This window comes from Schistocerca nitens, chromosome 3 (genome assembly GCF_023898315.1).
Source record: "Schistocerca nitens isolate TAMUIC-IGC-003100 chromosome 3, iqSchNite1.1, whole genome shotgun sequence".
Taxonomy (NCBI): domain Eukaryota; kingdom Metazoa; phylum Arthropoda; class Insecta; order Orthoptera; family Acrididae; genus Schistocerca; species Schistocerca nitens.
In genome coordinates, this window is record NC_064616.1 from 88,084,269 (window position 1) to 88,100,822 (window position 16,554).

General features: G+C 45.9%; 1 protein-coding gene across 1 annotated transcript in view; it reads right to left on the reverse strand.

Moving 5' to 3' along the window:
* Positions 1-16,554, reverse strand: part of LOC126249093 (outer dynein arm-docking complex subunit 3) — a 350,869-nt gene that overhangs the window by 144,943 nt on the left and 189,372 nt on the right. Inside the window, exon 7 of the mRNA XM_049950744.1 lies at positions 9,948-10,136. Within this exon, the coding sequence (XP_049806701.1) occupies positions 9,948-10,136 (189 nt within the window). The remainder of the gene's footprint in view (positions 1-9,947; positions 10,137-16,554) is intronic.

A 16,554-nucleotide genomic window follows, 5' to 3' on the forward strand; every position in this document is an offset into this window, starting at 1 on the left:
CAACTGTTTGCAAGATAGTGTGTGAAGTTTATCGAGAAATGTGGAACATTTTTCAGCCAATCTGTTTGTGTCCTCCAACGCCACAATGTGGACCAAAGCTGAGGAAGATTTTTCAGCACTATGGGGTTTTCCGAATCGTGTTGGAAGCATAGATGGAAAACCCATCAAATTAAAATGTCCCAAGAATAGTGTACCTGACTACTATTGTTACAAAAATTAGTTTTCACTCGTTCTTTTAGCTTTGGTAGACCCACCCTAAAAGTTTGTGGCCGTTTATATAGAAAATTATGGACGACATAGTGGCACTACTAGTTTTGAGAATTCAGTATTCTACCGACAATATATTGCTGGAAATCAAATTCTACCTCCAATCCCACTACACACATATCCCCGTTTCTCACGTTATCGTTGGTGACGAAGGCTGTGCGCTTCAAACGTACCCAATCAGACCTTATCCAAAAGCTGAAAAAAAATCTCAGGAAAAAAATGTTTCAATGTACAGCTCTCTCGAGCATGTCGTGTCGTTGGAAGCGCATTCGGTATATTGGCTATGAAATGGCGTGTATTTCTGCGAGCCACAGATCCAGATGAGTTAGCTGCAGATTACATAGTTAAAGCAGCTTGCAGTTTGCATAACTTCATTGAAGAATGAGAGTGAATGTTCAGCTAATGATCAAAGTGAAGAAGTCATACGGCCTGTGCACGCGCTTTTGCCAACGTATGCTACCAATCGGAGATCAAACCATGTTGCAATTCGAGTCCTCGAAACTTTTGCTGATTATTTTGTCAATAGGACATAAATTCAATAAACATTGTTTGTTGTACTTGTCGGTGTACCTAATAATAAATAATAACTACATAGCAAAATAATTTTGCGAAATAAAAACGTATTCGTACTTACTAGTGACATTCAGCTCTCCTGCAATCATGGCTCATGTTCCTTCTTTTTTCACATTTTTGTAGAACTGATGTGAAGTGTGGTACAGATACGTGTACTTTCTCACGTTTTCTATCAGCCGTTCCGTTTCGCCTCCCACCTTGAAAAAACCTCTCGACAAACTGATGTAGATCTCCTGGACCGTGCGATACTTCTGTGATTTTGTACAAACTTATCGCCTGCCGCCGCTGTCAAAACTGTTTCGCTGCGACAGACCGCCTCGTGCGTGTCGGCGCCAATGCAGAGGTGCGTCGTAAAAACGTATAGCTGGATGGCGGTGGACAGACAACGTTGTCTGCCTCCACAGACCGCCTCCTGTGTGGCAAAGCCTTAAATGTACCAATGTGAGGTAAGGCACCCTGGTGTGAGAACGACCGAGACGATGGCTATAAGCGAAAATCGTTCTAATACCTCTAACAATGGACCTCTTCAACTGCAAGCTCTTTGCTCTCCATGTTGTGGTAGGAGGTAGTACGGGCCAAAACAAGAAAAACTGCCTACTAAATATGGGGTCCAAAGCTTAAGAGCTGTAGCCACTTGTTCACCTTTGCGGCTGTGAAACACGTCTATTGAACAAGTATCTCTTAAGGTAGGCAGTTTAGAGCCCATTTTTATGAAACAGTCCTTTCTTGTCTTGGTCCATATTAATTCCTCCCAAAACATGGAAAGCAAAGAGCTTGCAGTAGAAGAGGTCCACTGTGAGAAGTATCAGATCGATTTTCGCCAATAACTTTTCACTCGGTCGCTTCCGGATCAGGATCCCTTACCTCAAATTCATACGTTTACCATTCTCCACCATCCCTGAAAGCTTGTCACATCACCACGGAATCACCCTGTATATCCCTTGTAGCGAACACGACCCTCGGATTAAGACAACATCCACGCGGTGTGACTTCAACAAGTTTCCCACACTCGTCTGCGCAGATACTGGATGGTTCGCGCTGTCTGCTTCAGAAGCACGCTTTACAAATACATGAAACACGAGAACGAAGAAACAAAAGTTTACACAAATTAAGGGTAGATCGTGAACACGACCTCCTCCATTTGCCTTCGGGGAAATGAAGATATGACGGTGGGATGACGTCCAGCGAAAGAAATAAAGTAATTTACGACTGCCGGTCACAAAAAATGGGTGTTACCAGCAGGAAAAAGAGATATATAAGCAGGTGCTGAGCAGCTAAGTATTTATTTGCTGATAAAATCTACCAGAACCATTTTTCACGAATGAAACATGAACATCAATTCACTTCCAAGGTACCAGAGACTATCAGTTCCTTGCATAGATATTTAATCAACATTTCTGAACAGGCCGCTTCCTTATTGTCTAATTTCAGCTCCTATTCCGAAAAGCTCCTCGAGCATGAAATGTAATTATATGGTCATTTGGACAGTAAAGTCTGTTTCCTAAGACAAAGATGCTTACTAACAGTATTATGGAAATAGAACAAAAGTTGCTTTCGATATAAATAATCCACTTCGGTAGATAAACTGCTTCATTACTGAGGCATCAGTTTAAATACTCCTTCCTCATACCATACGGTAACATGACGGGTCAACTCGTGTGCACCTGTTCATCAAATCTTAAGTTTTCAGCAACGTTTCAGGATTCCTCCCGCATTCATCAAATCTTCACCATTAATTGCAAGAAGAGTTCGTTTAATGCCTTAATGTCTACGTTTGTCCGCATGTGAAAGCTGTATCACGGCTCCCACTTTTACGTTGACGGAAGTAACAACCACAGAGTCCATTGTTAAAAACTACACAATGTGAACCGCCCACGGCTCTCCACTGAACTAGAGATGGGTCGAACTCGTTCATTCCCGTGAAGTACTTCATTCATTTCACTCTTTGCCGTGAAGCGTTCAAACGAAGTAGTTCATTCATGAAGTACGGAGGCCTGGCGAAGTTGCCCAGTTCGCCGTTCAGCCGCGGCTACGCTCGCTTCGCCTCGCTCGTACAATAAAGCTTCGTAATACTTCATATTTTTACCAACAGATGGCCGAACTATGCAGTAACGTGCACGCAACGTTTTGCGTCTTACAGCGTCTGAGTTAACTTAAATACAGGATGGTCGAAGGGGACAAAGGAAAGATAAACAGAGAAGCCTGTCACATATAAAGAAGGTATTACGTTTAATCTTGTTCGACATTTTCTCATGAAGCGCCAAAAAGAGTCTTCATCTGCCAAGTGAAACCTTATTTGTTGTATTTATGGACTGAAAACTAGGGCTACCAACGAAATGCAGTCCAAGTTTATGTTCCTTTTAAAATTTAATCCAAAATAGAATGAGTCTGTTTACCACTGTCACAAAGTCTATATACCTACGTTAAGTAATTATTCATAAGTTTTCCTGGAGATTTTATTTTTATTGAGAATAATAACCCTCTAAATTCAAAATGTAAACTGTCACCTGTAGTCATTGGTACGATTTCAGGTAAAATCCCTCTTTATTTTATTCGAAAGCAGTTTTTGTGTCTGTTCACGTTTATACAATGGCTAGCAACACGCGATCGCGTAAAAGTAGTGAAATTTGGGGTTTCTTCGCCGATTTAGGTTATGTGAAAGCAAAGTGCAACTGTTGTTCTTGTAGTGGACTGTTAAGGCAGCCAGTCCACAGTGACGGGTAGCCGAAAGGGCACACGTACACACACGCCGTCTTGCGCGAAGTCTGGAACAGGATTCGTAATGAATGTGATAAAGAAAAGAACGTAGCTACTAGAACACTTAACTTTTATATCGTCCTTTGGTATACAGCATTCTTGATGATACAAGTGAGACTATCTTGAGGTACATGCAATGGTACAAATGGCGCCTTGCTAGGTCGTAGCCATTAACTTAGCTGAAGGCTATTCTAACTGTCTCTCGGCAAATGAGAGAAAGGCTTCGATCAGTATAGTCGCTAGCAATGTCGTCGTACAACTGGGGCGAGTGCTAGTACGTCTCTCGAGACCTGCCGTGTGGTGGCGCTCGGTCTGCGATCCTGACAGTGGCGACACGCGGGTCCGACATGTACTAATGGACCGCGGCCGATTTAAGCTACCACCTAGCAAGTGTGGTGTCTAGCGGTGACACCACATTCCTCCCCCGCAAATCGGCGAACGGTCGTGTGATAAGGCTTCCGCCCGCCGTGGGGAGGACCCCATGTTGACGTATGCGATGAGGTGGGGAGCCTAACAACAGGCGAGGCTGTGCCACCCGCACCCGGCCATTCGGTCCGAGGGGAGCTAGGAAACGCCTGAAAACCTAGTCCAGGGTGCACGTCAACATGCGGCGTATGCGCCCGTAGAGAGACAGGAGGGGCCGAAGGGTCGACCTCCATTGCGTCGGGGGATACGACGCGCGATGACGACATCTGGGCCGGAGCGGGCAAGAGTTCCATGGCGGAGGACAGCTGGTCACGGGAAGCGATCGGCGGCGCGTGACCCAGGGAGGCGCTGGGCGGCTGCAGCGAAGCGTCCACTGCGGCGAAGGTTCCCGAGCCTGTGTGTCCTTGATTCGATTCCGGCGCGAAGCAAAGGACCTGGAATGGTTGTGATTGTCTGATCTGAGCTTTTTCTGGCAAACACTTTGAACATGTCCTTTCTTATGACAGTAAAAGCAAACAGCTTGGCGTGACGGGCAATTCTCACGCGAATGTCTAGTTGCACACCGCGGGCATGATTTCACTGCATTTGCTGGCTTGCGCGGGACACGTGGCTGCGCGGACGTGCGCGAGGGCAGGTTAGCGTTCCGTGCAGCGGGCCCGGCAGGCCGGTTAATGTGACACACGGCTGGCGAAGTTGCAAATGATTCCTGAGCAAAGTCAAGTGTGTCTTGCCTATGCAATATGTCTATCACTTGTTGAAGGGAGGGATTAACTACACTCCTGGAAATGGAAAAAAGAACACATTGACACCGGTGTGTCAGACCCACCATACTTGCTCCGGACACTGCGAGAGGGCTGTACAAGCAATGATCACACGTACGGCACAGCGGACACACCAGGAACCGCGGTGTTGGCCGTCGAATGGCGCTAGCTGCGCAGCATTTGTGCACCGCCGCCGTCAGTGTCAGCCAGTTTGCCGTGGCATACGGAGCTCCATCGCAGTCTTTAACACTGGTAGCATGCCGCGACAGCGTGGACGTGAACCGTATGTGCAGTTGACGGACTTTGAGCGAGGGCGTATAGTGGGCATGCGGGAGGCCGGGTGGACGTACCGCCGAATTGCTCAACACGTGGGGCGTGAGGTCTCCACAGTACATCGATGTTGTCGCCAGTGGTCGGCGGAAGGTGCACGTGCCCGTCGACCTGGGACCGGACCGCAGCGACGCACGGATGCACGCCAAGACCGTAGGATCCTACGCAGTGCCGTAGGGGACCACACCGCCACTTCCCAGCAAATTAGGGACACTGTTGCTCCTGGGGTATCGGCGAGGACCATTCGCAACCGTCTCCATGAAGCTGGGCTACGGTCCCGCACACCGTTAGGCCGTCTTCCGCTCACGCCCCAACATCGTGCAGCCCGCCTCCAGTGGTGTCGCGACAGGCGTGAATGGAGGGACGAATGGAGACGTGTCGTCTTCAGCGATGAGAGTCGCTTCTGCCTTGGTGCCAATGATGGTCGTATGCGTGTTTGGCGCCGTGCAGGTGAGCGCCACAATCAGGACTGCATACGACCGAGGCACACAGGGCCAACACCCGGCATCATGGTGTGGGGAGCGATCTCCTACACTGGCCGTACACCACTGGTGATCGTCGAGGGGACACTGAATAGTGCACGGTACATCCAAACCGTCATCGAACCCATCGTTCTACCATTCCTAGACCGGCAAGGGAACTTGCTGTTCCAACAGGACAATGCACGTCCGCATGTATCCCGTGCCACCCAACGTGCTCTAGAAGGTGTAAGTCAACTACCCCGGCCAGCAAGATCTCCGGATCTGTCCCCCATTGAGCATGTTTGGGACTGGATGAAGCGTCGTCTCACGCGGTCTGCACGTCCAGCACGAACGCTGGTCCAACTGAGGCGCCAGGTGGAAATGGCATGGCAAGCCGTTCCACAGGACTACATCCAGCATCTCTACGGTCGTCTCCATGGGAGAATAGCAGCCTGCATTGCTGCGAAAGGTGGATATACACTGTACTAGTGCCGACATTGTGCGTGCTCTGTTGCCTGTGTCTATGTGCCTGTGGTTCTGTCAGTGTGATCATGTGATGTATCTGACCCCAGGAATGTGTCAATAAAGTTTCCCCTTCCTGGGACAATGAATTCACAGTGTTCTTATTTCAATTTCCAGGAGTGTAGTTTCAAAATCTGTTCCCTTATGCGAACATCTGAAACGTTCTGTGCTATTGCATCACGCACCATAGTATCGAAATAAGGGAGTCCACAGTCACATTCAAATGCACAATCCCTAGTAAGTCCTTGCAAAGTTGCAACCCACTCCCTATTAGTCTGACCGGCCGTACGTTTTGTACGAAAGAACACATACCTTTTTGCAACGACATTTACTGTTTCCTTGAAATAGGCATCTAAAGCAGACAAAATTTCTTCGTATGACAGAGTTGCTACGTCGCGCCGGGGAAACAATTTCACTATCACACGGTAGGTGGACACACCTACACACGAAAGCAAAAACGGCTGCCGCTCATTACCTTGAATTCTGTAGGCGGCGAGATGAAATCCAAATTGTCGAGACCATTCCGGCCATGTCTCGTTGGCCGCCTCGTAGGGCCTAAATTGAGGTGCAACAGCATGGTGTGGCTGCGGTAGCGATGAAGCGGCGGCGGCCGCATCGTTTTGCAGCGCACGTTGACCCTGGACGAGCTGTCCAAGGGCATCCAATAACGCCTGCGTCTGCTGATTCTGCAAGCGATAAAATTCGGACAGTACATCTGGAGATTGTGGCGAAGCCATGACACAAACAAATTAATACAATACGAACGCTTAAGTCCCTTTTGAGACTCGTCGCCAATGTAGTGGACTGTTAAGGCAGCCAGTCCACAGTGACGGGTAGCCGAAAGGGCACACGTACACACACGCCGTCTTGCGCGAAGTCTGGAACAGGATTCGTAATGAATGTGATAAAGAAAAGAACGTAGCTACTAGAACACTTAACTTTTATATCGTCCTTTGGTATACAGCATTCTTGATGATACAAGTGAGACTATCTTGAGGTACATGCAATGGTACAAATGGCGCCTTGCTAGGTCGTAGCCATTAACTTAGCTGAAGGCTATTCTAACTGTCTCTCGGCAAATGAGAGAAAGGCTTCGATCAGTATAGTCGCTAGCAATGTCGTCGTACAACTGGGGCGAGTGCTAGTACGTCTCTCGAGACCTGCCGTGTGGTGGCGCTCGGTCTGCGATCCTGACAGTGGCGACACGCGGGTCCGACATGTACTAATGGACCGCAGCCGATTTAAGCTACCACCTAGCAAGTGTGGTGTCTAGCGGTGACACCACAGTTCTAAGTGTATTTCACCGCGCGATTCGTCGACAGGCAGTACAGGGAGGATTGAAGTGAAGGGAGAATGAGTGACGTAGCGCCAATGTAGTGGGAGAGGGAGAGGGGAAGAGAGTGAGTGAACGAACTAGAAAAAAAGTGTGGAGTGTACTATCTGTGGAGAGTTTGAAGTACCAGTTCATTGAAATTGAGTGGTTAGTTCACACTTCACTGGAGTGAAGCGTTCATTTAAACGACTCATTCACGAGCTCCCCATCACTACACTGAACGCACAGAACGAGTAATATGCGGCGTTAAATACGTAGTTGCGCAAACGTTCCTCAATTTCCCAATGTCCCTTCTTTCTTCAAGTGTGTTCATAACAAACAATTACAAGGGTACTCCCAAAAGTAAGGCCTCCTTTTTTTTGTATAAGTACCGAACTCTGTTTAGAGTGCTTCACGCGCTGTGTGTAAACATGCGAATGCAGCGCTGAGGCGCTCAGTCTTGGCTTGGCAGCCGTTGGGAATGGAGCTCCCGTCGGATGTTACCGCCAAGTGCGAATTGCGCACAGTTATTCAGTTTTTGAACGAAAAGGGCACTGCGCCGATTGAAATCCATCGCCAATTGACGGAAGTGCATGGTGAATCGTGCATGGATGTCAAAAATGTTCGTAAGTGGTGTAGAGAGTTTGCAGCTGGTCGGACAGAAATTCACGACGAACAACATGGCGGCGAGTTGGTATGACATGGGCATACATAAACTGCCACAGCGTCTACAAAAATGCATCGACGGAAATGGTGATTATGTCGAAAAATAGCTGTAAACTGATGTAAACCACTGTAGAAATAAACAGGTCTATGTACTTATATAAAAAAGGAGGCCCTACTTTTCGGATTACCATCGTATTTAAAATTTATTTTGGCTCTTCATTTATGTCAGATTTTAGATATCATGCTCAATGAAATATTTATAGCACCTTTATTTATTGATGCACAATGTAGTACAAATGATTCTTTTTAACTGACCAGATCATGCGATTTGTTTAAACGTTGTAATAATTACATTGACAATATACTTTGCTGTAGCCAGTGCCGCACGAACTTTTATCTTAGGGTTACTATCCTATTTTCTCGTTCAATAACAATTACTGTGCAGAAACGAAGAGTCTACAGGCAGATCAGAGGCAAAGTGCTAAACGTTGTTATACATCTTTGCCGTGGTAGAAGTGCAGGAAACGTCGCTAGTACACTTACAAAGCCCACCGAAATGTTACCAAAGAAGACTAAAGCGATTTATGGCATTTGTTTTAGCGAACTTCAGTTGTAATGAGCAACCGAAATATTTCGTAGCAGCCCAAGAGAGTCTTTCGATTTTTTCTTAATTTCCAGCATTTCCAGTCCTGTCTGTTTTTCCGTTTCGGCCTGGATGTAAAATTTCTACATTTATTATATATTATGTGTTTGGCTTCCAAAAACTGTTACGTGAATGTGTAATAAGTTTTGAGAGATTTCCAATTTCTGTGCTGTGCCGGCAATATTTCACAGACTGATGTATATGTCTCAGCTATGAGACACGATTCACATTTTTTTCAGATGCTCGTGCATAAAGCTAGTGGACAGCAAGTGGTGTTAAGTAGATTTTTGTTAACTGTTTCAGTAGTGTAGTAGGCGACTTCGTTCCAAGAGAAGTAGTGTCCCGTGAACTAAACTGTTCTACGCGAAACTACCTGCGGAGAATGTGGTTCTTACTACGTTCGAAAGACATGAAAATCGGTCTGTACAATGTTAGATGTACAGTATAGAAGCTAGAAACAGGTGAAATTATTCCCATTCGCAGGACATTAGCGAAATATATATGTAAAGATGTAGAAATTTAACATTCAGCTCAAAATGACAAATTTACTGGGCTAGATATTACGAAAATAATAAAACGGCAAAAAACAAAAATGAGGATTCTCTTGGACTGACCCTAAATGATCAAAATCGTTTCGTTGCTTATCACTGCTGGATGCCAATAAAATACCAGGTTACAAATCTGTTTAATTTCCCACTCTTGTTCAAAAATGTTCAAATGTGTGTGAAATCTTATGGGACTTAACTGCTAAGGTCATCAGTCCCTAAGCTTACACAATACTTAACCTAAATTATCCTAAGAACAAACACACACACACCCATGCCCGAGGGAGGACTCGAACCTCCGCCGGGACCAGCCGCACAGTCCACGACTGCAGCGCCTGAGACCGCTCGGCTAATCCCGCGCGGCTCGCACCCTTGAATTATTATTGCTTCTTTAGCGTTTCAACAATGTTCACAATTGTTGTGCTGTATTAGTATGTGTAATTTTATGGATTAGTACTTAATATTTGTTTTGTATTTGTTTCTATACTCGCAAACGTGTCGTATTAACATTGTAAAGAAAAATACCGTTACACCTAGGGAATGAGAAAATAAAAAATTATGGAACAATAGAAAAGAGTGTGTCACTGCAATGCAGTGTAGGTTTATAGTGCTCGAGGTATCTACAAGCGAAATCACGCAGCAAGCAAGAGATAGCAGCGCTAGTATCAAGCAGCACGGCTTCACCTGTTGCTTCCTTCAGTTTGGCAAACGCATTTTCAAGGAAATCCGTCGCCGCTGCAGCTGCCGTCTCTTCGGCCATCGTCTGAGCAGCATCGTTTGAACTCGTTGAGTCTTGATGTACCATAGGGCGACTCGTAGGAAAAATTCGTCTTTCTAAGCGCTCTAGCTCCAAACGTCGTTCCTCTACCTGCACTCTGATAATTGAAGCCGACTTGTAGCTGACGTTCTTCCATAAGATACAAAACTTTATATCTCACTTTAGCAGTACACACTCGTTGGACTATGTGACCAAAATTATCTGGACAGACAAACGAAATCAAATTTTGGTATACAACGAATTTTATATGTAAACCGCTTATCTTTTCTGTGGTGTAGTCGTAGCCATCGACAACATTCTTCGTATTCACAGAATTTTTGAGGGCCCTGTCATCACCGTTTTAGCCTTATGTCAGTCTAAATATGTTTTACTGCTCGGAGTTGCTAGTTTGACAATAAACAATCCAGGAGTAGATAGTGTGGTAAATAGGCGTATTCTCATAAGAAAAAGTGCGACTGTGGTTCTTATTACACGTGGTTGAATTTGGCGAGTAATGCGTCAGAAAAGGTGTTCCCGTGAATTTGGTGGCACAAAGCTACTTCCAGACAAGAAATTTTGGCTCCGTTCGCCGCCTAGGTTGCCGTCAATGTAGGATCACCCACATTGCTCTTAAGGCAAGCTCCTAGTCATACGCCATTGATTACGTCCGGTCTGTGTATAGCGCTTTTCTGGGTAGTGTGGAAGACCGAAATCAGTGCTGGTGAAGTGTATCGTAGCGTCTGAGTGTTTGTGCAGAAATATGAAAAAGGAAAAAGATAGGGTGGAGATGAACTCCAATACTGGGACACAATCTACACCTGATCCAAAGAACCATAGGGACCAGAGAGTCTCTATCTGACGGAAGAACCACCTTCAGTCAACAACACATTGAGGAAAAGTCTGATCTATACGAGGGTATTGCCGCACATACCTCTGATTAATGGATGTATGCTACCACTTCACACGCCTAATCGTCAAAACCATTCGTTGACAATTTTTATTACATCGCTATTAATTTGCACGTTGTCTGCCATCGTGACCCCGCTGTTTGGCCCGTACCGCCAAAGAGAGTTTAATGAATTGTTTGAACTTGAGCTTTCAGTAGCAGTTAACGCCTCCCCAGAGAAATAAGTGGAACGGGTTTCAGGTGAAGATCTGTGGCTCTCTGGACACGGTCTCGTGCAGTACGACAGTGGAATCTGATACCAGCGTGCAACAGAGGAAATACAGGGCATCCACAATTAAAGTACCAGTTTCAAAACGCTGTAGAAAGAGAACCACTATTCAGAATGTCGTCAAATTTGAACAGAATATTTTTGACACAGGGGAAACATCATGGAACAAAAAAAAACGAAATTTTTACCAGTAGATGGTACTGTAAGAGTCTTCACGTAAATGGGGTTGGCTATAAATGACAGATGAAGCGCAATACGACGGCTATGGTTTAAGTTGCCCATTAAACCGTCAGTACTGTTCAATGTACGTGAATGCACTAGTTCGGCAGTCAACAGTTGTGGTACTGTTAGTTAGGTAATCCCATCCACCACGGTAAGGGCGTACCATATCGGATGGGAAAAATGGGTTTTTAATTATCCTGAGGCCAAAAATCGCACGAGAAACGAAATGAAATCGGTATTTAATTGTACTGGGGCCAAAAACAGCATAAAAAGCAAAAAGCAGTCGGGTTCAAATTGTCGAGAGACAGGCGCAAGACATGTTCAATATGCTGTCAACCGTTTTCAGCCACAAGTTGAAATCGAGAAACAGCATGTTTCACAACAGGTCGAGTGTCTTGGGGGTTACATTCAGAATGCATTGCGCAATACGTGCCTCCAATTGAGCTACGTTCGTAACTAGAAGACTGAAGAGAACTTCTTTCAAATAACCTCAGAGCCAGAAGTGACGCGTTTTATGATCAGGCTGTAGGGAAATGACGGATGGTAATTGTAGCGTCTGTGTCGGCGTCCGCACCTGCTGCGGACCACCATCTTACGTACAAATGGTCCTACCCATACATCCACGCTGTTCAACAGTTAGAATGGCGGTGCTGCGGAAAACACTCTCATAGCATTTACCAGTGACTATATGTAACAGGACCGGCAGGACTCATTCCTCGAAAAAATATGGCCGTATGATAAATGATGCCGTCAACTCGCACCATTTGCAGAATGAAGTGGTAGCTGCTGATGTGCCTGCGGATTTTCCATTGCTCGTGTTCTGCAGTTCTGTGTACTGACATGTTCTAGGAGATGGAAATGGGCTCGGCCTGTCCACAGAACGTTCCTTGACCATTCAGTGTCCTCTTCCATGCGAGCAAGAAATTCTAGAGCGAACATTGGTCTTGCTGGCAGGTCTGCAGGAAGCAACTCACGAGTATGGGTAACTTTGTACGGATAGCGATGTAGGATGTTTCGTAGGATTTTATGCAGCGTGCTCGCAGTCATGTCCGACGTTCGGTCAATTCCCCGTGCACTGCATTTTTATCCTGCAGTAAAATGAAATGAAATGATTGTACGGTATTGCTGGCCACGAGGCCCCATCCGGGGAAGATCGGCCGCCGAGTGCGAGTCATACTGCAGTCGACGCCATATTGGGCGACTCGCGTGGCGACGATGAGGATGAAATGATGATGAGTATAACACAACACCCACTCCACGAGCGGAGAAAATCTCCGACCTGGCCGGGAATCGGCACCGGGGCCCGCTGCACGGGATGCAAGCACGTTACCATTCAGCTAAGGAGGCGGACCGTCCTGGAGTATTGTGGCCGCATTTTCGACAGACATTGGATCAACTGCTTTTCTCCCTCTGCCTCATTCCACTTCAGAAGATACTGTCTTTTCGGATTTTGTAATCATTTTCTCCAGACCTTTAGCCAACATCGGACCAATGCCTTGTTTCATACTCTTCGACGTCCGGTATTTCTGCGGGGCTACTCTTGCACACTCCCCGTCCTTGTAAAAGAGCTTTACTAGTAGCGTGCGATCCTTCATGGAGACAATCGTGTTGTGCGTCTCGGACGCAAACTGACGAACAGCCGTATTCGCACGTCTGTTGATGTGCGTATTCTGAGGATTACAGTCGGATAATTTTTTGTGTTTGTTTGTTTGTTCAATGACGTTTCCCTCTGTATTAGTATTATACTATTCAAATCTGACGTCATTCTGAGCAGTTGGTCTCTTTCTACAGTGTTTTGAAACAAACTTCAATTATGGGCTGATAGCAACAGACACTTCGGTATAACACAGTGATGTACCAAAGTGGTGTACCAAAGTCATGGATAGTAGCCTGTATGTACGGAAGTGGTCAAAGCATCGCACGCGAGTTGAATTAAAAAGCAATTTATCAGCTGGATTCTTTGCGATATTTCCATTAACGCGCTTAGTCTAATGGCAACGATGCAACTTACGCGAGATCCAATGCAGAACTGCAGTTGAAGCAAAATTAATAGAAAATTCCATATCGGAAGTTATTCGATCTTTGAACAGTCTTCTAACAAAAATGTCAAATGTAGCGACAGTAACTACTAAAAGATAGCATCTCGTAGCTTGTACAGACTAACGATCTGCCACGCTTGTTTTACTGCCATTTGCTGCCGACATCTAAGAAAATTCGTCTGTGGTGACAAATAAGCGACATGCATCATTTCACTTCCACAACAAATGATTTCCGACAGAAGTGTCGCCTCGCGGATTGGCCGTGCTGTTTGAGGCGCCATGTCACGGATTGCGCGGCCCCTCCCGCCGGAGGTTCGAGTCGTCACTCGGGCATGGGTGTGTGTGTTGTTCCTAGCATAAGTCAGTTTAAGTAGAGTATAAGTAGGGGGACCGATGACCTCAGCAGCTTGGTCCCTTAGGAATTCACACACATTTGAACATTTGATAGAATTGTCCATGTGAGCGGTGTAATGACGTTTGACGTTGATGGGACATGACATCTTTCTGGACAAACGCAATACACAAACGAAAGGGCTTATTTTTCTTTTGTAGTCCAAAGTTCCACAATATTTGAGTAGTATTTACCAGATATTATTTTACCGTTTTAAGGTAATCTATAAGATGAACCTCTTTTGCACTCATAACATGCTGGTTCGATTCCCGGCCGGGTTGGGTATCTTCTCTGCCCGGGGACTTGGTGTTTGTGTTGTCCTCATCATTTCATCATCACCATCATCATTTGTGACAGTGGCTAGAGTGGACTGTGAAAAAATTGGACTGTGTAACAACTGGGACTTTGTACGGGCGCTGATGAGCGCCCAGTTGAGCGTCCCACACATCATTGTCTTTCCGGGAGATGAAATCCATTTCGCCGTTTTTTATGCAAGGCTACCAGTTTCCAGCGATTACTGTCGCCGTTGTTTCGTTTCCTGGGTGAGGTAGAGGATCCATGTCTCATCCACAATAACAAGCGATTGTGCGTAATTAGCTGGTTCTATTACGTAACCAACGAAACGTTCGTTTTTGCAATCGTTTGTAGACAGTATTTAACTACTGCGGCATCTGTAGTGTTCCCAATCTTAGTTGACTTTGAACGATAGTCTTTCTTCTGATATGCCTTTAATGTAAGTGATATCTTACGTATTTAGTCACCAACTGTCCGATACTATTTTGTAATTGTTTTCGTGCTTGGCTGCGATTTTAGAACACTTTTCACGTGGATCGTCTTCAAGTGATGCAGTGCACGTAGGAATTCACTCATGCCGGCCTCGTTGATCTAGCGGTTCTAGGCGCTCAGTCCGGAACCGCGCGACTGCTACGGTCGCAGGTTCGAATCCTGCCTCGGGCATGGATGTGTGTGATGTCCTTAGGTTAGTTAGGTTTAAGTAGTTCTAAGTTCTAGGGGGCTGATGACCACAGATGTTAAGTTCCATAGTGCTCAGAGCCATTTGAACCATTTTTTTTTTTAATTCACTCACACATTTGTGAGCTGTTGAAAATGATGAAAACTATTTATAAACCTTCACCGACATTGGATATACACTGAATCGCCAAGGAAACTGGTATACGAATGCGTATTCAAATACAGAGATACGTAAACAGATCGGCAACACCTGTGTCTGACGTAGTTGTTTGATCGGTTGCTGCTGCTACAACGGCAGGTTATGAAGATTTAAATGGGTATGAACGTCGTGTTACAGTCGGCCCGCGAGCAATGGGACACAGCATCTCCGAGGTAGCCGTGAAGTGGGGATTTTCCTGTACGACCATTTCAAAAGTGTACCGTTAGTATCACCCGTCCGGTAAAACATCAAGTACCCGACTTCGTTGCAGCCGGGAAAAGATCCTGCATGACCAACGACGACTGAAGAGAACCGTTCACCGTGACAGAAGTGCAAGCCTTCCGCAAATTGCTGCAGATTCCAATGCTGGGCCATCAACAACTGTCAGCGTGCGAACCATCAACGAAACATAATCGATATGGGCTTTTGGAGTCGAAGACCCACTCGTGTACCCTTGAAGACAGCACGATACAAAGCTTTACGCCTCACCTAGGTCCGTCGACACTGACATTGGACTGTTGATGACTGGAAACATGTTGCCTGCTCGAACGAGTCTTGTTTCAAATTGAATCGAGCGGACGGACGCGTACGGGTGTAGAGATAACCTCGTGAATCCATGGACCATGCATGTCAGCTGAGGATTGTTCAAGTTGGTGGAGACTCTGTAATGGTGTGGGGCGTGTGCAGTTGGAGTGATGGGACCCCTGATACGTCTAGATACGACTCTGATAGCTGACACATACGTAAGCAACCTGTCTGATCACCTGTATCCATTCATGTCCATTCTGTATTCCGAGGGACTTGGACAACTCCAGCAGGACAATGTGACAACCCATACGTCCAGAATTGCTACAGAGTGGCTCCAGGAACACTCTTCTGAGTTTAAAAACTTCCGCTGACCACCAAACTCCCCAGACATGAACATTATTGAGTGTGTCTGGGTTGCCTTGCAATGTGCTGTTCAGAACAGATCTCCACCCCCTCGTACTCTTACGGATTTATGGACAGCCCTGCAGGATTCGTGGTGTCAGTTCCCTCCAGCACTACTTCAGACATTAATTGAGTCGATGCCACGTCGTGTTGCGGCACTTCTGCGTGCTTGTGGGGGCCTACACGATGTTAGGCACGTGTACCAGTTTCTTCAGCTCTTCTGTGTATTTCCGTAGGCAATAAACTGCCGAAAATAAGAAATTTTATGTATAAAAAGTTTTCGGTTTGCTTCTCACGTCAATCTGGGTACAATTTCCATTTTTCGACGAGAACATCCTTCGTCTTCGGCAGCAACAGGTGACCATCGTGGCTGCCGCTATTGTAACCATATATAGCCCATAGACGGCTTGTGACTGATCGGCATACGTCAGTACATCTCGTCCATCTTGATTTTATTGATATGTTGACGACACATTTACGGAACACACACCGATTTATATCTTAGCTCTCGGAGTTAGCTCTTTTAAGCACGTTAACAATAGCGCTGCAACTGTTTGTGACAGCGGCAACTTAGATTCCGAGATTAATAATCTGGAGTACGTGTTC